General features: G+C 39.9%; 2 protein-coding genes across 7 annotated transcripts in view; both read right to left on the reverse strand.

Moving 5' to 3' along the window:
* drp2 (dystrophin related protein 2) overlaps positions 1 to 11035 on the reverse strand; it is a 175556-nt gene extending 164521 nt beyond the window's left edge. For all 5 annotated transcript variants that reach the window (XM_039619943.1, XM_031736395.2, XM_039619933.1 and 2 more), the window contains exon 1: positions 9443 to 11035. The gene's annotated coding sequence lies outside the window, so the exon portion shown is untranslated. The remainder of the gene's footprint in view (positions 1 to 9442) is intronic.
* A 100-nt stretch (positions 11036 to 11135) lies between these two features.
* Positions 11136 to 26911, reverse strand: cenpi (centromere protein I). Of its 2 annotated transcripts, none has more exons than XM_031736340.2 (20): positions 26594 to 26911; positions 23003 to 23140; positions 22400 to 22518; positions 21731 to 21838; positions 21503 to 21551; positions 21314 to 21360; positions 20985 to 21074; positions 20766 to 20897; positions 20274 to 20417; positions 17753 to 17873; positions 17386 to 17480; positions 17121 to 17238; positions 16803 to 16867; positions 16516 to 16625; positions 13994 to 14129; positions 13495 to 13619; positions 12979 to 13027; positions 12318 to 12533; positions 11921 to 11962; positions 11136 to 11752 (listed from the first exon to the last, which is right to left on the reverse strand). In XM_031736340.2, the coding sequence occupies exons 1-20, from the start codon at positions 26754 to 26756 to the stop codon at positions 11618 to 11620; spliced, it is 2202 nt and encodes a 733-aa protein (XP_031592200.1). In that variant the 5' UTR covers positions 26757 to 26911; the 3' UTR covers positions 11136 to 11617. The 2 variants fall into 2 exon arrangements, with proteins under 2 accessions (XP_031592200.1, XP_031592199.1); XM_031736339.2 differs by having other exon boundaries at positions 12318 to 12536; positions 26594 to 26910.
* Positions 26912 to 27282: the final 371 nt, after the last annotated feature.

Consider the following 27282-nt stretch of genomic DNA (forward strand, 5'->3'; position numbering starts at 1 on the left):
GCGTCTATACATAACTTAGCAAAGAAACAATTGTAAATTGTATCCGCAGGCACTTTGTAACTAGCAGCCTATTGCAAAAACACATCATTTGTTCCCATTTTTTTAATCTGAATCTATTAAAGATGTCAAACATAACATAAATATAGCGTAAAATAGTATTTTTGCACCAACAAAGTGCTATTAGCCAAAAACGTTCCATGTCTCAGCATGGTGTGCAGTGTCTCCTTAGAAATAAAAACTGAGAAAAAAGTGTCAGACCTGAAAAAGCATATCTACGTAGATCTACGTAGATGAAAGGTATATGAAACAGTCGTCGTTTGAGTCTTCATTACAGCCAGTGGTGTTGGGGATCTTTTCTAAATTGTTGAAATTATGAACAAAGAAAAGTATTGTCAGATGTCTACCATCTGGAAAGACTCTTATTGCCAACAGCTTAATTTTTCAGCATGACGATGATCCCAGTCAAAGAGCCAGTGCAGTAAAAGCATGCCTGCTACACTATCAGTCATGGCCTGACCTCGCCAGAGCCCAGACTTCAACATTATTGAAGCGGTGTGGGATCATCTTTACAGAGAATAGAACAAAAAGCAGCCAAAGAAGAGCTTTGAATGCCTTTCAAGGAGCACTATTACTTAAAGACTGCTTAAAGAAATTACAGTAAAGCTTGCCGAAGACAGTTCAGACTGTGTTGAAGAATAAAGGAGTTCATACCGAATATTCAATTTCAAGCTGAAGTTAATTGTAAAAAATAATTGCCTTATTTGCTTTATTTCCATGCATGTTTGCATATGTTACAGTAAATTGCTGCAGGTATTTCCAATTTTCTTGCAAAATAAGACGAAATGAAGGGCGACTCAAGCCTTTTTGCACTGTAATTATGTGATGGAGGAGCGTAAAAATGTTGTAATAACAAAGTGATTAAAAAAATTTAACATTTAAACAGAGGTTTATTGAAAGAAACCAAGAAATATATTCCCTGTAATACTTATACCCATAAATATACATTCACAGATTAAAACAAAATAAAATAAAGGTCAAACCTTTTGAAAAAGAAAAAAACAGTACAACATGAGAGCATAAGCCTCATAATGTTTAATTTCTTCAGACTGTGATTTTGTTCGGTATATTAAACCTAATCTACCTGAGAACAACACACAGAAAACATGAAGTGAAAAGATGGAGTGGAAGAACTGAATAAGAATCATCTCCAGCACTACGTTTTTCCCTCCTTTTCACAGCCTGAAGGTTAGACTAAGGAGGGGGAACATCATGAGTCATTTCGAATGAGTTCACCACCTTGTGTATGGTAAAGAGGGTCTTCAAATTGCCATAAATATGCCATTATGTCTGCAAAATGACATGAAATGACTGTCACCCAGCTCAGTCAATCCTATTTCCTGAATCTAAAAATAAGGGATAAAAAAATAAAGAAAAAAAAATACCAGCCCTGATTGAGGTGTAGGCCAGGGGCCTGTTTCACAAACAAACTACTCACATGCAAATTGCAAATGGCATCCAGTTTCACTGACAAATTGCAGATAAATCTGCCTCCAGTGCTGTTGCATGAGTCACAAGTATTATGTTTCTTCTGATGAGTGAAAAGTGCCAAAATTAACACAGGAGAAGATGATCTATTTTTGCAAGTCACAGCGTGCGTGTTTCAAATTTGATGTAGTGGGCGTCAGTGCCAGAATACCCAACACACACCCATAATGTCATCCCCATTCATGTCCTCCGTGACTGTTCTGGAGTGAGCTGAGGGAAGCCAACATGGGTTGCAGAAGAGAATAAAGCCCAAAAGAGGGTCACACTGCCAAGCACCGATCAGAACATCAGAACTTGTCGGCTCCAATTAGAAGCGCATAAGCAGAATATGAAGTGTGACCAGACGAGAGGCGGCGCCACGTTACCCTAACCGGAGCTGACACAAGAGTGATCACTCCACCTGAGAATAAAATTTACTGGAAACTGTAAGGAAGCACATAAGTTATTTAACACAGCTTGGAAAAGAAGCTGCAAGTGGCGAAGCACACTCTGCAGCAGCCACAAGAAGTATGTTGCACTCAGTGCAGGAGCCATTAACTCCAATTAGAGGGTAGCAGCTGGAGGAGACTGCTGAAGTTATGTTATTGACCAGAGTGTCTACTACAGTCTGAAGATCCATCCTGAAGAGCTGTTATTTCAGTCTTTTTGAAAAAGATTAGATGGAGCTTTGCATTTAAATGATACACTTTAGCAGGAAAAGATCATTAAATCATTGGAGTTGTCGCTGGGCAACAAACAACAAACTCCTGCCCTGCACGCTGACAAATGCATATAAAAAGCGACATAACCAAAGCCAGCATCTCTGGTGGAAAGGCTGAAAAGATTAAGATGTCACCTTCGCATTTTGAACTCTCCCAAAACTGTTTAATTATCTTTTAACAATGTGGATTTTTCACTGTAAATTTACCATGAAATGTATTAAACGCAAGTCTGAAGCAAGTGAGCGACGCGACTCTAAAGCTGTGCGTTGAATAGAGATTCCCAGCATTCTCTCAATAACGATGCTAACATATGACACAACACACAGGCTGAATCTTTTTTGTAATATTATTATTTGGTTTATTCACATATAACATTTTCTGACTATGCAAGCTTTGCTGTTTTTAATACTTTATTTCCTAGTCAGTCTGTCTGTGTGGAGCCTAAATCTTAAATTGCGTGCGCTTGTATAGTGTCTTTAAACCTCAACTAGGTTCAACAGAGCGCTTTACAGTTTGTTTTGCAGTCACCTATTCACACACTCCTGCAAAAAACTCCTCGCTACATAATTGAGCTCCTCATAAGAGACGACTCGGGGCTTCGGGTGTGCAAACTAGCTGTACAGCTGAGAGAACTGCATCATTTATATCATGTCATACACTCAGTTCTGGCAGCTGTGCCATGCAGAGTGCCACTGGGAGCAACTTGGAAGCAACTTGGGGTTGTGTGTGCCCAAAGGAATTTTGGCACAAGCCTGCATAGCAGACAGGCAGCCTTACCTGGTATCAGTGGACACCCATTGTAGAAGGAATTACCACAAGGGTCGTTCTGAGTATGTTTTCAGGGGTTTGTACCATCTGCCCGTGATATTTCCTGTGCAGCAGAGCTATAACCATGCAAGCTGCAGGCACAAAACATGTTTGCAGCTGACATCAAAATGCAACTGCAAGATAAGCTCTAGTTTAGTTTGCATTAATTTCGTCGTAAAGTAAAATAACGGAAAATTATTTTTGATATAATTTTCTTTAAAAAAAAAAGCCAATCAAGTTTCAAAGCAATACACCACTACATAGCACATACTTTATTTGCTAGAGTTAAAGTAACTAGATGTATCATCTGAGAACCACAGATGTCTGCATTCAATTTTGTGCCAATCCATCAAGCACATTTTATGATATCTCACAGGGTGTATGACAAATTTAACCTGCAGTGTAACTGGATAATAAGTCAGAGATACTCGATTCCAAATTTCATTCAATACATCCAGAATGTGTCAAGATATTTCAGACTATAACAAAGTGACCGACTTACACTGCTGCCCCTGCAGCCTTGCCACCAGGAGGGCATAAACCAGAATACCACAGAGAGAAATTTATCAGCTCGCACAATATTGCACCTATGCAAATTGAAAAACCCGGCACAACATTTCCTGCAAATTAAATGAAGCAACTGGTCGGCCATTCCCTCCCTCGCCCATCGTGCCATATTACAGATGACTTGCCACACGGGGCCTGGCTGTGAGCTGGCCCTCAAAGCAGCTCCAAGAGCAAGGCCTGCAGTGCCGGGCAGTAAATAACCGGCATAAACGTGTCGTGGGAGACACCCCGCAGACACCAGCCCATTTAATGTTAATAGGAAAGCATCGGTTACCAGATTCTAAATAATAGCTCGCAGTCACCATGGCCAAGGATAGTTACCACAGGCGCAGGAATTTATGGAGTTAGCAAATTGCTTTTCTATCCCCATTCTTCCCCTATTTGTCCGTTTTGCCATCTCTCAGCGCAGGATGGGGATGATGGAGCAGTGCAGGGAGATGACGGGACTGCTGCAGCCTGCCTGACTGAGCACACCTGTCCTACGGCCACATAGCTCGGGATGATGATGCTCCTAGGTGTACAACAGCTATCATTCCATCTGGGTCTCAGGAGGGACAGCCACTTGACAGGCTGCTGAGATATTTTTATTCCAGCAGGGCCTGAGGTGTTTCAGTGTGACTGCTGGCACTTTTATTTCTTGGACAAGAATTGTGTATACACACTGCTCAACTTGAATATGCTTGGCATTGTTATATAAGCCCAATAAATGTCATTTTCAACTGTTTATTGAAGGTATTAAAGACTGATGAAGGCTCTGTCTGTTATTTTGCAATTTTCTACCTAATTAAATGTCTGAAAAATAAAATTACACCTGTTTCTTTGTTTTTACTTTACAGTGTCTACAAAAAAAAGAAACGATGTGGTGCCAATAGACTATTTTCAGTTCCTTTACTGTCAACAAATATCATAAAAACATCAGAGGCAAAAACATGTCAGTCTGTCTCTTAATACTTTCTGACTTCTCCACCCTGTCTTTGGCATCCTGCTGTCTTTGAGATCTTAACACCTGCTGAAAATCCTTTTTTCTTACCTTGTTGCAGTGAGATTCAATACTTTGTGAAATCACTGTCAGGTGCATTTAAGCAGTGTTCACATGTGCATATTGTGCTAATACATGTTGGTGGGCGTGCCTGACATTTAGGGGGTAACTTTGCCTCTGTCACAAGGATGGTTGCTCACCATAATGATCAACGTCTCCTTCATTCTGACAGTGAAGGACAAAGGCTCAGTCACCCAAAAATTGATTGTGCAACAACCTCGACCTCTGAGCATCCACTTTGAATCGCAAGGAGATAGCACAGGTCGCCCGGTAGGAGGAAACCTGTCTCCAATCGCAATCTGACTTGAACCGACGGCAGTGACTCTCAGACAGGTTGACAAAGGTTTGCAAAATACTGACATGTAATATATCAAAGCAACAAACTGAAATCATTTCCAAGTCGGTCTGCACGGATTAGTACAACTTACCTGCGACATGTCTCTTTGCAATAGTAGACTCGTGTATTCTGGATATATTACCGTATAAACAAGGGCTGCTGAGCGTCAATACAATCTCATTTTATGGTAAATTGTGATCCTTTCAGCAAATATGTCACCATTTATGAATTATTATTTTAAATCTATAAGGTTCTGGCTGGACTCTGAATGTAAGTAGTCATTGTAACGGCATATCTGCAGTTTTTGCCAATTATTACATTATTACAAAAAGATGTCATGTAATTGCAAAATCACATCAAACTTATCACCATTTCATCGTCGCCTAGACGCATCAAAGTTACTTTGAAGATTCGAAACTGACTGCAAGCGGTTGCAGATCTGGTCTCCCCTTTTCAAAGAAACCAAAGCTGCAAATTCATTGCACACGGTCACAGAAATTTTGGTCATGCTGTGGTCTCCAACCACTAAGGAAGTTTAGCACGGCATTCAAAGTACTCAATCAAAAACATAAAACATTAAATAACTTAATACTCAATAGACGGGAGCCTGGCAACTAGTGCAAGTCTATGACTAAGACTCGGCTACACAGACAGTTATTGTTGTTAGGATCAGTTCAGTGTTGGATTTGCATTTTAATTGTAGGAACTTTCACTGCACTTAATTTTAACAGTGCTGTCAGCTAACAAAGCTGCCCTAAACAAGAAGACACAGAAGTGGCGATCAAGGTTCCGCTTCTTACTGATTCTGCTTCTTCTTCTGCTTCTTCTGCTTCTTCTTCTTCTGCTTCTTCTTCTTCTTCTTCTGCTTCTTCTGCTTCTGCTTCTGCTGCTTCTGCTTCTGCTTCTGCTGCTTCTGCTTCTGCTTCTGCTTCTGCTTCTTCTTCTTCACAGATGACACCTCATCCAGTCAGATAGTCTCACATGTACTCTGCATACAAATGAAAACCTTAAACTGATAAAAGATGACACAAATTTAATTTACAAACTACGAACTAAGTTAATTTTTGTTGTTTAGCCAAAGCTGTTTTTCATGCTGCGCAAGAAGGAGTAGTATGAAATGGTTTCATCTGACTGGAGGAAAATGAGCCCTTATATCTGCAGCTATGGTATCTGTGTGCAGATTCCAGTGGGATTACAGTACATTATTGCTAATCATACTTATGTAAAGATGAAAGGCAGCCCACATTAATGTCACTTTAAATACTGAAAAATTAAGTCACAAAAGTGCCATTGCTAAAGATATTCAGTCTGGCAGTGTGAAAAACAAATCACTGAGGTCCTCATCTTCCCCACTGGAGAGCAAGGTGATATCAATGAGGTCAGAAACATGGTCAGTGCTAATAAAAATCACAAAACCACTCTGTCCAGTTCTACTCCATGAGGTACTATTGAGATCTCAACCTGTAAATTCATCTCAGTGTTCCTCTTTGTAGAAAGAAAATACGAGACCAGACTGATTATTCATGATCACAGCATCTGAATCTGACCTACAGTCACTTGTTCATTGTAAACAAAGAAAAATCTTCTGAATAAGAATATGCAATGTCACTACAGCACTTGGTAGGTTGCTAATTCTTAACGCTCTGCTAGAGTTACTGGAGACCCGGGGCAGACTTTAACAGAGGATGACATTTTCAGATCACTCTCCTGAATTAAAAAAGGAGAGAGAATAAAAAACATGCCCGAGACAATCTTTAACACAGTTTGCTCCCTACATAACATTATAAATAATGCAATCCCAAAATACATTCTTAGGATTCATGAGTGGAGATTTAAACAAACCATGAAAGGCATCAGCTCTCCACTTTGATTTTGGATTAACCTTGCACCCTCCCAAAACTGTGAAAAGTTGAACAAATCGGAAGAACAAAAATGCTAATTCCCAGCCAGGGTTGGCTTGCTATTGAGCATGGATGCATGAAAATCAAAGAATTTACAACCTTTTACAATTTATCCATCACATGCTGCAGTTGAGAGTGTCAAACCTGTTAATGTAGACTTCTAAAGATGGATAAAAGTCAAATGTCTCAAAAAATTCCCTAAAAGTAATGAAAATTGTTTCCGTTTGATATCTAAAAACGAATGCATAAATGGTTCTAAACGCTACTAAAAGCATCCCTAATGGATTAACAACTGTAACAGTTGTGATTCACTGATTGAATAAGATAGCTTTCCAAGAGACTGTACAGCCAAGCGGTTGTAAATGTGGCCAAACCAATTGTTTGACACAAATTCAAATCCACATATTTGCATGCAACATGACGGCTGGTGTCAGGGAAGAGGTACTTCAGAGGTACTTCAGCTGACAGGGCTGCGAGGGCGTAGCAGACATAAAAGGTTGGGAACCCCAACCTTTACATTATCTGACACGAGCGGCAGTGGCGCCATCCTCTCCAGAATGAATAAATGACATTAAAACAGGAAGACGCTGAATGATTTAATCTATATTCCGCTGAAAACAGCTTGAGGGAGAGTGTTGAAAATGCATAACATGAAACATGACCAGCAGGCATGTAGAAGAAGAAAGGCGCTGAAAATAGAACACGCTCATAGTCCTTTTAGAGTCTTTCACAATTATAGTTCATCACTGCGTGGACCCTTAAGAGTTCTGCCAAATCTGACTACAAAAGAGAAGCACACGATATGTGAGCTGCTAGGGCATATGCTACCATTATTAAACCCTCTACGTGGATTTATTTTTTAATATTACAGATGTTTTGCAGCTGTGCTCAAGATCAAAAGCTGTGCAATCCTGTCATCAAATCAAATTGGATTTCGAGAAAGAAAAAAAAAATCTGATGGGCTTCTGATAGCCTTTGGGCTTGGAGGAAAATGCTCTTTCAGTGTAAGTACAGGAAGATTACTGACCATAAAAATACTCCAAGTGAATGCAGATTGATATAGCTGGAAGGTCCTGCAGAATGACAACATTAAAGCCATTTTAAGAGGAATTTCTCTGTGAGATAGGATGTCACTCCAAGCCCTTTTGGGAGAGAAATATTGTGCGGCTCTTTTTCTTTACCAGCAAAATAAACCATTTAAAGCTCAGAGAGACATTCAGTTTCGACCTGGGCTGGGCCATGAATAAGAGTTACCGGGTTTTATGATCACAGATGAAAGGAAAAGAATAAAAGAAAATATCACCGGCCTTGTAAGAATGAGGGAGAGCAAGGCTTTTGATGTTGAAAACCAAGATTTTTTTATATATATATTTAACTGATTCGTAGAATAGCCATCACAGCCAGAATGTGGACACGGCAGCAGTGATAATATGGCAGATATTTTTGAGGCAATACTTAAAAGAACCAGTCAGTAATAATGCAGAATATCCATAAATGAAAACTGTAAAATTGATGCCAAAATATGCCAAACGTGTCATAAAATCTAAAAAATAAACTTTAGCGTAGTTTGTGTTGACACCTGTCAGTCAGCTCGGGAGTAAGAGCGGGTTCAGATGTCATTTAGTTAGTGGGGATTTCATTTGGTTGACATTTGGGTTTAAATATAGGCTGCTGCTGCTGCTGCTGTCACGTCCACGGAAGCGCACAGGATTACCTTCCTCTCCTCCAAATATATTCCCTAAATTATCCCACACTGTGTTGCATTCTGGGGCCCTGAAAGGAGTCTCGGGGCTTAAGACGCACACCGTGTAATTGTAACCATAATTACTCGCGACATCCAGAGTTCAAATCCGGCTCAACACCTCAGCCTGCCATCACACGTCAGTCTCCACCCATACAAACTGATGAGGCAGAAAAGCCCTATAAATTTTTCTTTCTTTCTTTTTTCCCTGCAGAAAGCGACACTCGAGGGGCAACTTGCAGGGGAAGAAGAGAGGGATCTGACAGGCTCTTTTCCTGTGAGCCCCACAAAACAAGCGCACGCTGGGCGCACACTTAATCACTGTCTTTGAATTTACTTCCTTTCCTTCGCAGTTAATGAATTGATAAAAATGTGCTCTGTGCACAGCCTAATTCATTCATTCAAAAGAAGAAGAGGTGAGAAAAGTCAAAAGAAGAGTAGAGGTTGCCTAAACGCCCGACACCTTTTGATCTGGCAGCTCCACCGGTCAGAAGAGCGCGTACACTGTGCACACACAGGTTGTAGTCCTGAAGCTCATCCGGCAAACCTCATCCATCACACAGATGTCTGGTTTTAAAAATACATCTGGCAGACTGCGCCCAGGACGATGGCCAGTACTCAACTGCAGCAGCACAGCCAGTCTCCATCTCAACACGCACAAGAGTAACCCAAAGGCAATTTAAGAAGCCAGTTACTGTCAACACCGCGTTCCTCTGTTTGCTCTGAATGTGAGGGTAACCGGTTGAACACATTTCCTGCAGTAATCACTTAAGAAGAAGAAGAACCCTTGAACAACAATCTTACCTTTCTCTCCCTGGAGCGAGGATTTGGCTCAGCTTAGACTGACACGGCTCAGCTGCTGGCGAAGAAGCCGCTGAAATAAATGAGCTACTCCGGTGGATGCAGCCACGACATGAGCTGAAGAAAGTGAGGAGAGCAGCAGCGCAGAAGATTTGAAACGGCGGAGCAGCGCAGCGCTGTACCGGCGGCGGAGTCTGTGCCTCTGACGCTGACATCAGAGGGCTGCTTTAAGGTGGCTCCGCTCGTTCACATCAGCGACACGGCACACACGGGGAGGCTTCCATGCGCCCGGTTTAACTATCGCAGCAAAGATTATAAGCTGCGAATAAAATGAAACTGTAATAGAAAACTTGCGTTGTTGGAGCTGGGGTGGGAGCTGAATGGGAGCCGTCCAAAAAGAGCTCAGGAAGTCATTTAGCTCAAGGTTGAGAGAGCGCGCGCACAGCTCCGCAACTCTTCATCATTTTACAGCAAACCCAAAACTTCAGTCAAGCCTGGAAGATGTGAAACAAAATTCTGAGTTTCGGTTTTGTCCTTCTAACCCTGTTCTGGGTTGTTATGTCATCCACAAAATATCTGCAAACAATGAGCATGAACATTTCTGTTGTAGAGGTCCATAAGTACAGAAGGCGATGAGCACTTCTAACATTAATGGCGAACTACTATGCTCATTTCCAGCCTTATATTTTATTCTTGGAAGCCAACAGATTAGCTTTGCATGATCAACAGTTCGAAATAATCTGTAGTCGCTCGTTAAACCAACTTTTCTCTGATTGGCTGGCCCTGTCAAACAGAAGATTTGAACAGCAGGTGGGCGGGGCTTCTGTAGTTGGAGTTTGCTGTGTGCCTGAGAGGGCCACATTAAATATATCCCCCACTTGGATGCCGGTTTAGCTCATTTGGTAGAGCAGGTGACCCATATAGCAAAGGCTAATACAGACACCTGGTTTGAATTTACCCTGATCGATCCTTCACCCAGATTTTCTATGTTATTGCAATAAAGGCCAAGAATCTACCTTAAAAAAGGATACTCCTCTCTAAACATTCTGTAGAACAAACCATAGATAAACTTAGCATTTAGAGGATTACTTTCATATAACCTGACCTTATCATTCAAAACTTTGGCCATGTTTATATCAGTATCTGGGCTGCAAAGGTACATATATGTGAAAGAAAATATAAAGCATTACAGATTTAAAAAGCATTTAAAAAGCCAAAAATGACAGAGTACTGGAGAGCTCAACACACTGCACCATGCACAGGACTCCAAGGATGCAACCACGGGGTTTGAGTCAGTGAGTTTTCATTTCCTCAACAAATGATGAAATTAATAATTTGTTGCATACCCAAGATACACTGTGCTTAGTTCGAATTTTTTTCCCAAGGGCCCACTTGAGCTCAGGCAGTTCTCTGAATATCTTTCAAATTATCCTGCAAACTGGGTTCTATCCAACCTTCATTGGGTATAACCAAAAAACTGAAAAAAAAAGAAAAAAAAAAAAAAGAATTCAGCACTAACTGAGTGTGTGGGAGTTCTTTTCAATTGCTTTTAGAAAGTATTTTCTTCAATAAACTTCCAAATTATCCTGAAATGAAGAAATGTGGACAATATACACACACGAGCACAACAGAAGTTAAACATTCAAGATTCTGAGTTAGGATAAAATAGAAAAAGAAGAAACTTCAAGTCCATGTAGTGGTTTTGTTTTGCTTTAAAACATTTTTTTTTAAAAATAAAAAGACATGGCCTATGATCCAGGTTGGCTCCTACCAAAATTAGACAAATACCATTTTATAATGGTGGACTAAAATTCACCAGAAAGAAGCAAAAAGCAGGGATTTAAATTACTTTAAAATAATCTATGAACTGTGAGTGCTGTGTTGTTTAGAAACAACAGGTATTATTTATTTGTATAAAAAAGGAAAAGTCCTACACTTATTTTTCAAGAGTGCAATTAATAGGTTTTGCAGCTGACAAGCTGTACAAGGGGGGAAAAAAAAAAAACATTATGCCATCATTGTTAAATGTACAAGACTATAAGGACAGATAAATGTATTTACATAAAAACTACTCGCACACTTGGAAGAGGCGAGGGGATAAATATGTACAAGTCTTTTTAAAAAGGGGGGTATAAGAAGCGAGTTGGTGCTTTTTTTCTTCTCTGCCGGGTTCAGCTTCTACCTCTGCTGTGCGTCACCCTGACCATCGTCTGCTTTCAGCTGCCAGCTGATGTTACTCTGAACAAAATGTTTAAGGCCGTCATAGCCCTGAGTGAACAAATACTCCAGGTACCAACTCCATGGCTTGGAGTGCTGAAACACACACACACACACAGAAACATGTCAGGTCAGACTGCAGACATCTGAAGATTTGTGTGATCAAAAATGTCTCTATTAATCTATGAAACATGACTGATGCACATCAAACTACACCTGAACTTTATTATAAATGCAGGGAAATGAAAAGGAGACCTCTCATACCTTTATGGAATTGAGGTCCATGTCCTTTTTCCCCGGCCAACACTGATAAAAAGAGAACATTAATATTTATCGACAGCCAGCCTTGGTGAATCTCACAGGATCACTGCTGGATGATGCAGTTGGACCCAACCAAAAAATAAAAAAGGTGCGTATATTATTAAACTTGATGAAAAACCCCATCTCACGCTGCACTCATTAATAATAAAATCTCCTTCTGTATTAATGCGTCATCTGTGAAAGATACATTAACACCACATTTAGCTGGTCTGTAAGATGATTAACCGCGCGGCCTGCTGATTCAAATTCCCAGTGCGGTATGAAAATAAGCATGGGTTTTACTGTAGCATGTAGCATGTGGGATTCAATCCAAATCAAGACACAAATGACGCACACTCACCTTCTGGTGAAAGTTGACCGCGTAGCTCATGAAAGCGGGGTGGTGGACGAGGTCGAAGCTCGACCCGTACTGTGACACGTTACTCTTGAGAAGCAGCTCCTCTCCCAGCTGTACGCCCATTCCTGGATGAAACATTCTGGAGTTCCACAGGCAGTTGACCATGACGACGACGTAGTGGTTGAACTCACGGAAAGTCTGGCGGCTGATGTGAAACGCCTGCTGAGAAGCACATTTCAAAAGGGGAAACTAAGAAAGTGGAGTGAGAGTATAGCCCAACTACAGAGATCTGATGCTGTGATGATTAATCTGAATATCATTTACCAAGGCTGTTTTACTTAATAAAGGCTGCCAATGACATTTTCAGGCGTGCATACTGGCTTGCCTGACATGTACTTTCAAATTCGCAGCTCACAGTGACTGCTGTAATAAAGAACAACTTTAAGTTCACATCTGAGAAGATATTAAAGTCACCAGGTTTAAGTAGATGCTTGTAGACTCCTAAAGAGCTTTACTATTAAATCTACAAAAGTGAATGAAGCAGCAAAACACAGATAGAGCACCGACTAAAACACTAAAGCAGAAAATTAATGTATAATATTTTTCACATGTAATTACACATGTACAGTTTCACATAACAAAAACAATAAGCACCAATCTTTACCTCTGTCACTTTCTCTTGGCTCTTGGCTGATGTCAAGTTCACTTTGTACCTGATGAAAATGGAAGAAAAAATAAATAAATAAAAGCAATGGACCAGTGGCCATAAATCACTGCACAACAGCCAGTTCTCTATGGTCAGTCAAAACACACCGTGCAATTATGTTTCAATTTTGGAGTCACGGCTTTTTACTCTTAGCTTTGGTGAAATTATTTTAAAACCCCAGGGTGTACTCAATTAGTTAGGCTATAAGGACGTGTGTTATTAAAGCCTGGAGTTATAAATGATACTTGAATTCCAGGTAAGGAAAGAATCTGAAGAGGGCTTTGGTGTATTGGCCCTTGGCCTCCATCATTAATAATGCATTAACATGTAAGTTCAATTAAGCCATTTGATTCCAATTCAGTCCCTTTATCAAATATGTATAAGCAGCAGATGACATACTACATTTAGGGCATTGCTAATGTATGCATTAAGATAAGCTTATGGCAGCTTCCCATAGAGGTGCTGAGCACCCACCTGTGCATGATGTAGGCCAGTCGGTCCACGCTGACGGGGTCAGTGGCAAACAGGGCTGGGTAAAAGACTCCAGCTGGAGGCATCACTATGAGGGGGAGGCCATACTTCAGAAATGTGTCACAAACCTGCGGGAGGAGAAAAACATGTAACAAACACCCACAGAGATTAAAAACGTTAAAGCAGAGGCTCAGACATAGAATATGCACCCCCACTGAAGCTTTTAGAAAGAAGTGCTCAGCTACAAGTTGATCTTTAAAGCTGTTCAGGGAATCTCATGTTCTCTCCCTCTACTTGCATTTTGCTAAATAAGACTGGGCTTGTGTTTTTAAGGTGTCAAACCCTACAAATACCATCATTCTGTAAGGTAGGGGTGGTGAAACATCTTGAGGATTTTTTATTTTTTGTGTCACTATATAGAGGCAATAACAAAGCACAAACACAGATTATGACAAAACCACAAAACAGATAAAATCATTAACTCCAGCATCTTTTTTTTTACCGTCTCATAGAAGTCCAGAACGAAGCTGAGGAGGAGACAGTGACAACCTTCAAGCTGAAGGCCCACAGAGGCCAGTCGACCCACAAAGTGAATCAGCTCCATCACCGAATCCTTAAACCCAGACAGAGTCATGTTTCTGGAACACAGGGCAAAAGAGAGAGTCACTTTACCCAAAACTGATGCTAAGTGACACTTGTGACAAGATTTAACTCATGTCCTTTGAAACTTTGTTGCAACTTTTCATATAAAAACACAGGAATCTATCCAAAGCAGCTCTCTGCAAACACAAACGACAAACACTGAATCAAACAGATATTAGGAAAGTGCACACAAACCCAATGCGTGATCAATGATTTCTTCAATGAGTTGTACACTGGGTAAATACCACAGGTGAACTTGGAAACGGCACTGAGTAAAATGGATCTTTCCACTTACTGAAGGCATTTATTGCAGGATTATACATGTGATGAAGCTCAGGCATTTAAACATAATTGACTCGTACGCCACCCTTCAATTTGGAAGCTAGAAAATCGTTTCCCTGGATATTAAGGTGGCACTCGTTCCCAAACAAATTTCAAATAAAGGACTTGTATAAACGGGCTCAAAACCCAAAGGGAAAACATATCAATAAACACTTCCGCCTCATTTGCTTTAGCTGGCAGTGGATAACAGATGGATTCAATTCAAGATAAATAGTTGCAACATACACAAATGTCAGTTGTCTTTCAAGATTTAATGTAATCAAGAATTTAAAAAAGTTGCAACGAGAGACTTGACATTTAACTTAATTTGCCAATAATCAAAATTAAAACTACCCTGTTTTGTCCTTGGAAAAAAGTAATTAGTCAATTAAGGCACAATAAATATAAGCCAACTTCTATGAGAAGGCATTTCGTGGCACAAAGTACAAGTTTCAAGCATCAAGAAAGCAGGAAGCAGATGTAATTTTGTATTTAGGTTATCATATTTGGCACTTTAAGTCTCAGAACATGGTTGTCTAACCAGATACCGGCTAAGTATTACATTACTTGGCCTGCAGGATGTGTCATTTACTCCCTAATAAACTTAAGCTTGAGGTCTGGCTTCTTTCTCTTTACAGTTCTACCAATATTCAAAAACTCTCATCTCAAAGCGATAGTGAAAAACTATATCATGGATATTTTTTTTTAACTTCTAGGTTGAAAATCTATAATTCCATATTATCAGGTTATTCTAAAGGCTCTCCAAATCTAGGACTACATTCAAAATCATTTACATACAAAGCCTTGAATGATCAAATTACATCATCATATTTTAAAGACCTCTTAATAATTTCGAACTTTCCTTTCTGATAAAGCCCATAGTTATGGTTTAAACCGACCCATCCACTAGTTATACTTCTACAGGCTCAGGCGGAACTTCCCATGATGTACTGAGTGTTTTGTCTCAATACCTATCTTTTCTTTCTTCTACAAATTTCTCGCTATTGTAAGCCATTAACTTCTGTCTGCACTCTCCTGTAGTTCGTGTTTTGTTCTGTTTGCTGTTCCTGGTGTTTGTATTTTCCTCTGCCTTGTCTTCACCAGTTGGTCATGCTGACAGTTTTTACTTCCACGAGCAAAGCCTGTAATCCTGGAGAAGCTACGGAGAAAACAACGGGGTCTCAGAGCAGGAGCTGTTCCAGCGATCATCGTGGAGAATGTGAGGTGTTTGGACAGTACTATGGATGAGCGCTATGAGCTGACTGAGCCCCACGGGGGAACACAGAGAGTGGAGTTTGATGTGCTTCATGGAGTGTTGCAGCGAGGCATTGACACACTCATACTTCTCCGACCACAGTGTGACTGTACCTGGATTCAGGATTTTTCAAGCAGACAGGGACATTTATCTCCAAGGTAAGAAGAAATGTGTAAGGGTTGAACTAGTGATTGAAAAGGGGAGTAATCCTGCACATGTTACTGCACAGGAATGTTTATCTGGCTTGAGTAATGAACCACTCGCTGTTGGAAGGTGTCCATTTCACTTGCGTAGGGAATTTGTCATTACTGATGTCTGCTGTCTGAATCAACACACTGTTTGTTTTCTCCATCAGCTGATGCAGAGGTCATCCAAATGACTGAGGCTGTGTTAAATGGATGTTGATAATTAATGGATCGTGACCTCTGCATCGCTTACTGGTTATGCAGCTGAACACATTCTATAACATCTGAAAAAAAAGGGAAGATTTTTACCTCTGCATACCACAATGCTCTCCTTATGGAATCGTATTAGATTTTCATTTATTGGGGTCTTCACGTTTTTTTGGATTCTCTATTCAACATATCTCAGATTTTGGAATAAATCAAGTGGCTGTCCCTCCCTGAGCCCGATTCTGCTGCAGGACTCTGTCTTCCTCCCCACTTTCTAGTGCATGCTAACGTCAGATTACTAAATCATCCAGGTTTTCTCTCTAAATTCTGCACCTTACAGTATTAATTCCCTTGAAGTGACTATTGCTCAGAAAACACGCTATATACATGGAACTGAACAGATGTGAAACTCACATGGACGTGTGGCTGTTGAGGCTGATGTCCAGGTCGTCTTCCAGAGCATAAATGGAGTGCCAGGTCAACCACTTCAACAGCATATTGTTAAGACACTCCATCAGTCCACACTGCAGAGATACAAACACGAAAGAGAGAAAAAGAACCAATTATGCAGCATGTTAAACACTGAACTATACAAAAGCTTTGTTGCGCTGTTTTTCACTACTGCATTTTTTTTTTCTATTAACTTTGAACAGTAATGGGAGCAAGTTTGATCTGCTCGTGTCTGCGAAAGAAAAGCCTACCTTGAAAAACAGCGAGGATGTGAAGAAAAGCTGCATGAGAGGCTCAAACAGAAGCCTTCTGATTTCTGAAGGGGGAGAGAAAAGGTCACTATTGTACCTGACGTACAATTCAATGCATTACAGTTCCCTACATAAAGGACAAAATGACAGAGCTTGCTCAGATGAGAACATGACTGTGATTTTATTCAAGTGGACGACAAGGTCAGAGAGAAAACCAGTGTTATGTAAGTGTACGTTTGACAGACATAAGGAGAGAAAATTGAGCTGTGAAGAAAAAGACGGTCATAGAAAGCAGTGATCTGTGGAGGTAACACTCACGGGAACTTGGAACAACCGGAATGTTGCTCAGCAGGCCGAGGATCTGTGGACGGAGTAGTGAGCCGTCCCAAACATTCAAAAATTTATAGAGGAAAACCTCTGAACTGGAAAAGCCCTCCTGTTGGAGAAAATTATGATGTGAAATAAATCTTTGGCTCAGCTTTGGTACACAGCACGTATCAGGTACGCGTGTGGCGCCAGGTTAACGAGCATCAGAAATAATGACAATGTTAGTGAGCTGTGGACGTCGCTATCAGGGGCTCACCTGCAGAAAGTGCTGTGCAGACAGCAACTTGTTCAAAAACTGGAGAGCTTCTTCTGAAGTCTGGCTGGGTCCTCCATCGCCACAGAATAAAAACTCTTTAAAAAATACAGCCAAAAAGGGTATTTACTGAGTGAAAAATTCAGAGTACTACAAAGAGGACAGCAGGAGATTTCAGATGCACTGCATCTTCACACGGAGACATACTCTCATATGTCTTTAAACCCTTCTGTAAAAGAATCCTTTTAACATGGCAACAAAGTTAAGTTATGTTGGGGTTCAGCTCAAGGTCAGCTCTGCTTTTGCTCTAACTTCTAGAAAGAACATGTCACAGCAGTTATGTAGTGTGTAGTGTGTGTTCCCCACTTACCCTCATGAAAAGCGTAGCCTAACCAGAAATTGAGGCGAAGGAGGGCAGACTCATCCTGCACACAGTCCAGGTACTGCAGTGCCAGACTGGAACCCAGCAGCGAGCCCATCTGAGCAGGCAGCTGGTGGAAACACATAAAGCAAAATTATGATTAAGATACTAAAATAACAAGAAAGACACATAAAGACAAACAGGTACACAGAAGCAAAAAATAAATAAATACAGAAGCTTAAAAAAATAAGAAGAGAGTAAGAACCAACAGATGCTCGTGTCCTTGTCACGGGGTTGGCCACCAATCTAATTTTAAGCCAGTTCCTCGGTATCTGGTAATCCCCATAATGGCAGTACTGGGACACTTCTTCCACCACACTGGATAGTTTATGCAGTCCCTTATTGTGGCTGAACAGCTGCCTCTCAATATGGGGACTTTGTCAATTTAATACACGAATTAGAATGAGAGAACGACAGACTGTAAATGGACACAACTCAGCTCTTCAGTAATTATGGAGCAACTGTATCGTTAAACTGAGAAAGCACCATTCTGCTTTTGACAACAAGAAAGCCGACCGTGAGGGAAATAATCAATGATCCTTTGTCAATGCCGTTGCTGAATAGTTTTATGAGGGAAATTGATTGTACTCATCTGTCTTTCCTAACACGTGGTAAAGCACCACTCTCCCTGCCATAAACACATTTGGCACCAACGTCCTCCAAGCCTTATTGTCCACGTTTGCTTTGTGGGCAGTGAAAGAGGTGAATTTATGTAGCATGACGCATAAAACCCTGCAATCCATTTAAAATGACTTATATTGGTTTATCAGGTCACTGAATCTGCAGGGCAAATAGACATTTATGGAAAGGCCTCTCTAAATGACCATTTGCTTTGCAACTTTGTCCAATGCATTACTCAGATACATCTCCACTAACATCCCTTGCTTTCATTACTCATAAAGGACAAATAACATGCTGATGATATCTGTAAAAAGTTTAAAAAAAAAGCAACAGCCTGTTTTAAAAAAACAAATGACAAGCGCTCTGCTCATCAAGTTAGTTTGTGCTCTAATATAATAAACAGCCACAGGCCACTTACGCTGTGGTTTCTCTAGGACAAAGTTTTTAATGGCCAGGCACAAAGTACTCATACAAACATAACAGTAACACAGCGCCACCCTGTGGTCCAGAGGATATATCACAATTTAAACACAGCTACTAAAGGGAAAAAAATTCTTATGGACCAGTCAGACTTGAGGTGTTGTGCCATTTTGCATCAATAACATGTCTTCTTTCACACTTGTGAATATAAAATGCCCAAAATACACAATTAGATATTTTTACTCCACTTTCTCTACTGTTTAAGCAAAGTAATAATGTTGGATTTTATGTATGTAATCAAATGGTGAAGCTTCAAGTGTATGTCTAAGTGAAGAATTTCTTTTACTAGTACATTATAACTGTATAACATTCTATAAATACTTTTACTCTTATCCAGAAATCCTCACTTCAGTAGCATATCCAAACTTTCCAATTTGATATCTATGCTATGAAAGTTTTTAATGAGTCACTCAGAGCCTGGTGAACTGCTGACTTAAATGTGATTTAATCCAAGATTAGGATTTCTTGTCACTTCACACATATTTTAACTGGCAATGCCCAGTTTGCATATTTAAACATAAAAGAAAATTCCTAATACAAAAAACTTTCTTTAATGTAAGCAGTTACCTGAGGAAGTTGGTATTTTTTGTTTTGTACCTTATACGCCTGTTATGAGACCCCTTAAAAGGACTTCTCTTTCTCTTGCGCCTTTCTTGTGAACCTGCTGTGGGGGCTCAGCATGAGATGCTGCATCTTTACATATACATTCCTTAAGAAAAAGCCTGTTTAAAGCCACAGACGCGGACAGCTGGAGTCCTGACAACTGACTATTCTCTCCTGTTTTACTTCTTTCAAGTCCGCTTTAAACTTGCTGCCTGGGCGCATGCATAGTTGGCGAGTTATAATGTCAGTTCTCCACGGATGAGTTCCTTGCACTCACTCTTCAATGACAAAATTTACATCACAGGGACCCAAGCAGACACAAAAAGTATAAAACCCATTTAAGCCACAAGTTATTGCCATCCATTCAAGTAGCCAATGAAAAAGTAATTTTCATTATATATTCTCTTTTCTCTTAATTCCATGTTAGTAATTTAGATCATAGATTTGTCTTTTGCTTTACTATTAGTCCATCCTGAGACCGCAGTGTTCCTTTGACAGCTGTCATCACTGCTGGTGTTTCTTGGTAGTTAGGAAGAAGGGATTCTCATATTCCTGCTGCATCTGATTTATTGGGATATTACAGTGGCCATGCATCCTAGTAAAACGTACCAACTAGAATACATTATATTCCGTTGCTGAAATGATTTACAGCTGATCTGTAAAATTTAACTAGATAAGAGGAAGCAACACAGCGAAAGATCAAGATGCCTCCCCGGTGTCGGCACTTGACAGATGCAGAACTGAAATTTATCACAGGAGAAATTACCTCTATACGATGCATATTTTCCAACAGCTGAGCAAAAGAGTGGAGCTGCACCAGTGGGACCACCCTTCTGCTGGAGGACTGCTCAGACTGAGCCTCTTTGTTCAGTGCAGGAATCAAATCAGGAAATTCCAGGTGGCAGTGTTTCTAAGAAAGAAGCAGAAAGTAAAACGCAAAGGAGTTAAAATCATGATAAACTGCTTGAATACAAATTATTATGTATTTTCTTTGACTAACAGTTCAAAACACAATGATAATGAATGGGAAGGAAAAAAACATCAGATAGCACAAGAAAATGTACTGTGGTCTGACATTTCAAAGTAATCAAGAAAATGATCTGCAGTGTAAATCAGAATGAAAATATGCCAAATTTTCTTGCTGGCACAAATAAAGTACAAACTAAAGTGAACCTCCAACAAATAAAAGGCTGGGAAGGTACTGTCAGGCAGCAGCAGTAGCTGACGGTTGGCTACAAACCCAATAAAAGATGCATACCCTTTTTCTTGGGTTGGTTTTATCCTTGTGAGTGAAGACCAGACTGTTGCTGGAAGCGCCTTGCAAACCGTTCCTCTTCTGGACAGCAATCAATGCTGATTTCCAGGGAGAAATGTGGTTCTTAAACCCACTCTGCAACAAAAGATGAAAACCACCATGTTTGCTTTGTTTTAAAAAGAATGGTCATATTCCAAGAGCAAGTACGTTTTATGTACAAACCTTCATCCGTGATGGAATGGAGAGTGTCACCAGTTCAGGGCAAAACACTTTGTAAAGTGACAGTAGGTGCAGGAGGAAAGGCTGTCTTCCCTGAGAAGAAAACAATAAACATCAGCACATGTAATCAGTCCCATCTTTGTACTCTGCATCACATTTTTTGTTTCTTTTATAATGAGATGAGCGACAAGGGCAACTGGAAGGGTAACTGTTTATGGGAAAATTGTGCCGTTGCATTTCTGCAATTAAATTCCAAAATGATTCTCACACTGAGGAAGGAAATAATGAAATTCACTTGATTAATGATGACATCAAAACTGCAGGGTGCTTACCAGTTTAGACTGTAGTTCCAGTAGCTTCCTGACTCTGAAGACTCGCACTACCGTGAGAAAATGAGATGTTAAAAAACCTCAGAAAAGTGATGAGGAAAAAGGTGAAATAAAGAAGTAAACTGAAAAAAGGGGGAATAGTATGTTCATAGTATACGGATCAGATTTCAAGGATAAAAATATTTGGCTTACCGCTTTCCTTTCTGGTCAAAAGGTACAAGAGATGGCAGATGAAAGGACACTGAAAAGTTTTGACAAAACGATTAATCAATTCACACCTTTAAAACATAACTATTTATCTTGGCAGCAGTTAAAAACACAGTTCAGCTTAGTGAAAAGCGTGCCTGACATGTGTAAATGCCATCAGATTTATCTAAACAGTCATTACAACCCATTATTATAAAGATCGCCAGCACTTACCAGATTTTCATCTGTAACAAAGTTGAAGATGAAGCCATAAATTGCTCGTAGCTGGTCCTTTGCATCAATCATATCAAATACAGTCAATACCCACTTTATGAAAAGAACCTGCATGGAAGAGAAGTAAGTTTGATGATCGTTAATGTCACACTCTTATTAAATAGAACAATGAAATTATGTCTTCAGTGTGACCCCAGGAATAAACTGGCTGCAAGTCTAAACTTCAAAACACACCAGAAGAACTTCAAAAGTGGAGCATATTAGTCCCAGTTGTCTTTTATTTTGAAAACTAACTGGTTTCTCTATGCTGCTCCTACGTCTCACTTCCTGCACTTTTCAGCTGCTCTTTGGAATCCCAAAATATACCTTGTGCTAATTTTAGTGTGGCAGAGCTGAAAAGGTGGACTTGGTGGATTTGCAATCATTACACTGAACAGACACGACTAGCTCCAGTGACTGCACTGGAGCTCAAACGGAGCTGCAACATAGCCAGACTCATGCGTTCCCTGGATAAATATTCTTCCAGACAATAATTAATGAACAGAAAATGAGAAGAAGAATTTGGGCGCATCAAACAAAGTGTTACTGCCCAAAAAATTAACTGAATCCCTAAAGAAAGATTGGAAGTTATAATATTTCCTTTAGTGCAAATATTTTACGTGCACTTACTTGAGTACTGATGGGCATCTTGCCAACGCTCAGCCAAACCACTGCTCGAACAACAGCCTCCTGTGGCACCACAGAGGCAGGAATCAGACACTTGAGCACCCGGACACATGCAGAAGTCCCTGCGCAGACAATTCAGAGTAAAATTTATCAAAAGAAACCTTAAAGAGTGCAGAATTATGTAATATCAAAGACATTGCCAAACATTTTTTCACACTGTCCAAATGACAGTACAATTAAAAGAATGAAACTCACATCACATCGATTAGAAATAATAATTCTTTATATTGTATAAACTATACAATTAATATTATATTAGTATAAAGATCTTTTCAATTAACCTTCACAATATTACATTGTGGAAGACTACAATAGATCTGTAGTGCTTATGCTCTCTTTTTCTATTGACAGTACAAAGACTGGCAGGCTTGGTGAATTGTTGTTTTCAAATCAGTTAAGTGTGAAAAGTGTAACCAAAAGTGCATTTGCTAGGTCCTCAATCTGACAGACTCCTGCTCTCTACAGTTCTGTTACACAAGCCCATCCTTCCTGCTGGAAATTCCCCAATTTACCCAGTTCGAAGCTGATGCAAAGACAATGTCTTACCCATACGGAGGCTCATGGCAAACTCCAGCATAATAGAAACTGCTTCTGGGGGAAGTCCCTGACTATAGGCCACCTTTTCCACTTGCACCAGGTTCTTCTCCAGCTTATCATTCCCGTGAAAAGGAGTCCCTGCTTTAACTACAGGGAGGAGAGGTGACAATGTATTGAAGTGTGTACATTTATATAAATGGAAAAAACACTTACACTGATATTTCCTAAGAGACCTCAGGAAAGACATGATTCTAAATTGCCCATAAGTGTGAATGTGAGTATGAATGGTCGTCTGTCTCTGTGCGTTAGCCATGCGACAGACTGGCGATCTGTCCAGGGTGTACCCTGCCTCTCGCCCTATGGTAGCTGGGATAGGCTCCAGCCTACCCTCATAAGGATCAGAGAATGGATAGATGGAGGTAAACAGTTTTATGTAAAGAAGTGACTTGCAGGGTCTTAAAATGGAATGTGGTAATCAGCTGATAAGCAAACAAAACAAAACAAAAACATAAAACAGTTTCACACACACTAGATTGAGTCAGCAACTTTGATATTAGATGGCAGGGTATGAGCTGACATAAACAGTTTGCTTCATCAGACCCCCCCAAATACATTTTATTACATGTTTACTCACTGCGACATAAAAACTGTCTGTTATCATAATTTAGCTCAGTGTTAAATCCATCATAAAATATTCATGCATTTGCTGGCTTCTTATTAAGAATAACAAAAACAGACCACAGCGCTGCTGTCATCTAGAGTCAAATCACAGAAATAATTTAGACTTTTCTTGGTTACAAGGACATAGGGGGTTCTTTAGATACAACACAGCTCCAGGGTAAAAATATTTGTCAGATTAGTTAAAAGTAATAACAAATTAGTTGGCTGATGCTAGACAATGTTTGATGCTTTATTGCTTACATGCTAAAGTAATTAATCAGAAGGTGTGTGGTACATTCCTTTTTCTGCATTTTCAAGAAAATAATAAAAAATACATTAAAAATGTGAAGACAAAAACAACTAAAATGATCTGAAATAAAACATCCCAGTGATGTCAGTCTCTTGAATCATTTCATCCTTGAATCCTTTTATGCCAAGTTTAAACACTATGTAGACAAACAATACACTTTGGCTTATACATGTTTATGGTATTTTGCTTAAAAAACAATTTATCAAAATTACATTTAATTATGAGGAATTTTGAGCATGAGCGGTCTGGACATCTTGTGAAATTTTCAACATGTACTGTAGAGAAAAAAATATATCCTACAATATTATATCCTTCTTCCCAAGTATTATCAATATTCAGACTTTCGATTCCCAGTTATAGGCCTTATTTTGGATTAATGCATCCAATGCCTTTTAAGATTTTTAATAAGTTGCAGGAACCAGGGTCACTGTAGGCAAGTTATTCAGGAATGCATCACTAACAGTGCCTTTAACCACATCACCAGCATATAGATAACAACTCTAAATACACTAAATAGAACTAACATAAAATAAGAATAAGAACACAAGAATAAGAACACAGATGGTGAAGATATGGAAGAGAATCCTGGATAAATAATTAACTCGTATCTAAATATTTATGAGAGATACTAATTTCTGGAGGGAAAAATAAAACAAAGAGTCAAAAGAGCACAATTAGAGAAATATAAAGACCCTTGAAAATCACATGAGATGGTTCAAAATTCAACACAACACAGTTGGAAATCCACTTGTACTGGAAAGAACTGCAGCTCCACACATTCTTTCTGGTTAAGAAATGCTACACTAATGTCTAACCAAGCTAAAAGAATAAAGCACAATTTGGTGTGTTGAAAGCCTTCTTTACACAGTTAAAGTTACTTGTGACTGTGGTAGGTCTATACTTCCCTGTTCAGCGAATATCTCAAATGATTCCTGGGTGACCTGTGGATACACTCCTATGACAACTGCTGTGATATCAAGGCAACTTGTATACAGTTGATCTTCCAACGTGAAGGCTTTAATACTGGAATGTATGCCTTTTCAACGATGGCTTAACACTAGGTCTGACTGAAGATTCCTTATCCGCTTGTTTAAAAATAATGATGATTAGCCATCAGTAACTACAAGTTACATCACCACTCCATTGACTGCAAGTGATATTTTAGTTGAATATTTACATGTTGGGTTGTTTAAAATTACTATAAGACTCTTCTAACCACCTATTTAAAGGAAAGTCAACAGATTTTGAAATACTTAGTTCAAAAGAAAGCTGTCAATCTACTATATTTGTCTACTATTTGTCTATTTGTTGACTTAATGCATTAACCCTGTAACAAACTGGTGGTCTGTCCAGGGTGTACTTCACCTGTCACCTGATGACACATGGGATAGGCTTCAGGCCCCCGTGACACTGAATTGGGTAAGCAGACGATAAACGGATAGATGCCCCGATGGATGGTTGGTTTAACCTTTTCTTGATAACAAATAAATCTTTTAGAACAAATTAACCTATGTTTTTATTGAAACTGTAAGAATAATAGCCCTGTGATACAGTTGTGACTCACTCACTGTCAGCTATGACACGGAAAGGGGCAAGTGGTTAAGGGAATGATTGGATGAGATGGATAGTAAGAGTGACTATTTTTCCATCTCAATTCAGCTAAACCTCTCATGTCATGTATCAACTTTTCGTCCATGATTTCAGGATGAATCCAAGTCGCTTCAAAATCCTAAAGCTCTACTCCAAATGCTCCCTTTTATATATGTCAACATAAAATATTAGAAGCGCTTTAAAATGTGCAGCATTCCAAAGCCCACTGTTATCCCAGTAAGTAAGACAATCACCTTTCTGGCAACCTCCTCAAAACTGAACTGCAGGAACTTCATAAAAGTGGAATAAATTCCAGAGCTGTATTATTTGATTAGACGGCACGCGTACCCTAATAAAGAGCTATATGTGTACCACATATAAACATCAAGACCATCTTCATTAACATGAGCAGCAGTCAATTAACTTCTAAATATGGCTTAACTACACCGAATCAAAACATGCTTAGGGGAAAGTGGGGAAATGTTTTTTCAAAATAAAAGACTCTTCGTTTACGTAGATTACTGCAAAACATTCAGTAATAAACGTTGGGTGATGAGTAGAGATTTTAATCAAATTCAGTGAAATATATATTTTAGTTTCTTTACCTCACAAAGATTATGATCGACTTAAAATTGCTTGAAGTAGAGCTTCGAGATAATACGAGTCCCATAGACGTATTAGAGTATTTTCTCATTCTTTCTTGTTTTAAAAGAATATCCATGCAATCAAGTGAGAGGTTTAAGCGAGCCTGCATTAGCTGACCCCTTTGTATTTTGGCACGACACAATGCCTGTTACCTAACAGCCAAAGACGCTGATATTTTGGCTTCCCCGGGGTCCCAATGCTAATACATGGGAGGCGTATGCTAGCTAGCTGCGTAACACGCCACATTAAATACAAAGGTAAGGAAAACATACACTTTTTTTCAGGCCTCGTTGGATTTTCTCCATCTGTTTTCTGCTGAGGTTAAACACTGGATAGTTAGTAACAGTAACGCCACAGCCTGTTGTTGGGCGGAGGAGGTTTATATTTAGACGTACCGTCAGAGAAGTATTTCAGAGATAAAACAAACGGGTCCTCCGCCTCGTTCTTCCTCCTCTCCTTTTCTGCAACTCTTATACTTCTGTTACCGCTCCGACTGGACACAGATTGATCGCTTACAGACGACTGGTCTGAATCCGACAGATTTTGCGTTGCTGCCATCTCTACATTGCCAAAACTTAAAAACACGGTAACCCCCTTCGTCTTCGGCCATTCAAACAAAACTCAAATCATCCGCGCGACCGTTTGCCCTGCGCTTGCGCAGTATGGGCTTCCCGTTCTGTTGCTTCGCGGGAGTTGTAGTCCTCTCGTCTTCTACCTCGGTGAGTGCCGGTCGGTTATTCTGTGCCTGTCACTAGTCACTGGCGTAGATTTGTTCTTCATAATAAATGTTTTACACTTTTAATAAAGTGATGAACAGAATACAAAGGGTGAAGAGACCGGTCAGATATCTTAAACACTCTGTGAACGAAGAACCTGACACCCTAACCCAGAGGTTCCCAAAGTGTGGGGCCCGCCCCCTAGGGGGGCGCAGAGCCATTGCAGGGGGGGCGCGGTATGAAAAGAAAAAAAAAAAGAAGAGCGCTTGGACACTGTGGACAGGTTTTTGACGGGGCTCCCACATAAACGCAAAGCAGGAGATGAAGCATCGCCAAATATGTTTCCAAACCAACTTCCTTCCAAGCCA

This window comes from Oreochromis aureus, linkage group 2 (assembly GCF_013358895.1).
Source record: "Oreochromis aureus strain Israel breed Guangdong linkage group 2, ZZ_aureus, whole genome shotgun sequence".
Taxonomy (NCBI): domain Eukaryota; kingdom Metazoa; phylum Chordata; class Actinopteri; order Cichliformes; family Cichlidae; genus Oreochromis; species Oreochromis aureus.

Bases quoted from the DNA above. Each gene is read 5' to 3' on its own strand.
- cenpi (XM_031736339.2), bottom strand. From the start codon at position 26,756: ATGGCAGCAACGCAAAATCTGTCGGATTCAGACCAGTCGTCTGTAAGC. The intron at 16,868-17,120 runs GTGAGTGTTACC...CTCCCCCTTCAG, and splicing joins TCCGGTTGTTCCAAGTTCCC to AAATCAGAAGGCTTCTGTTT. The intron at 14,130-16,515 runs GTGAGTTTCACA...CCTGTGTTCCAG, and splicing joins CTCAACAGCCACACGTCCAT to AAACATGACTCTGTCTGGGT.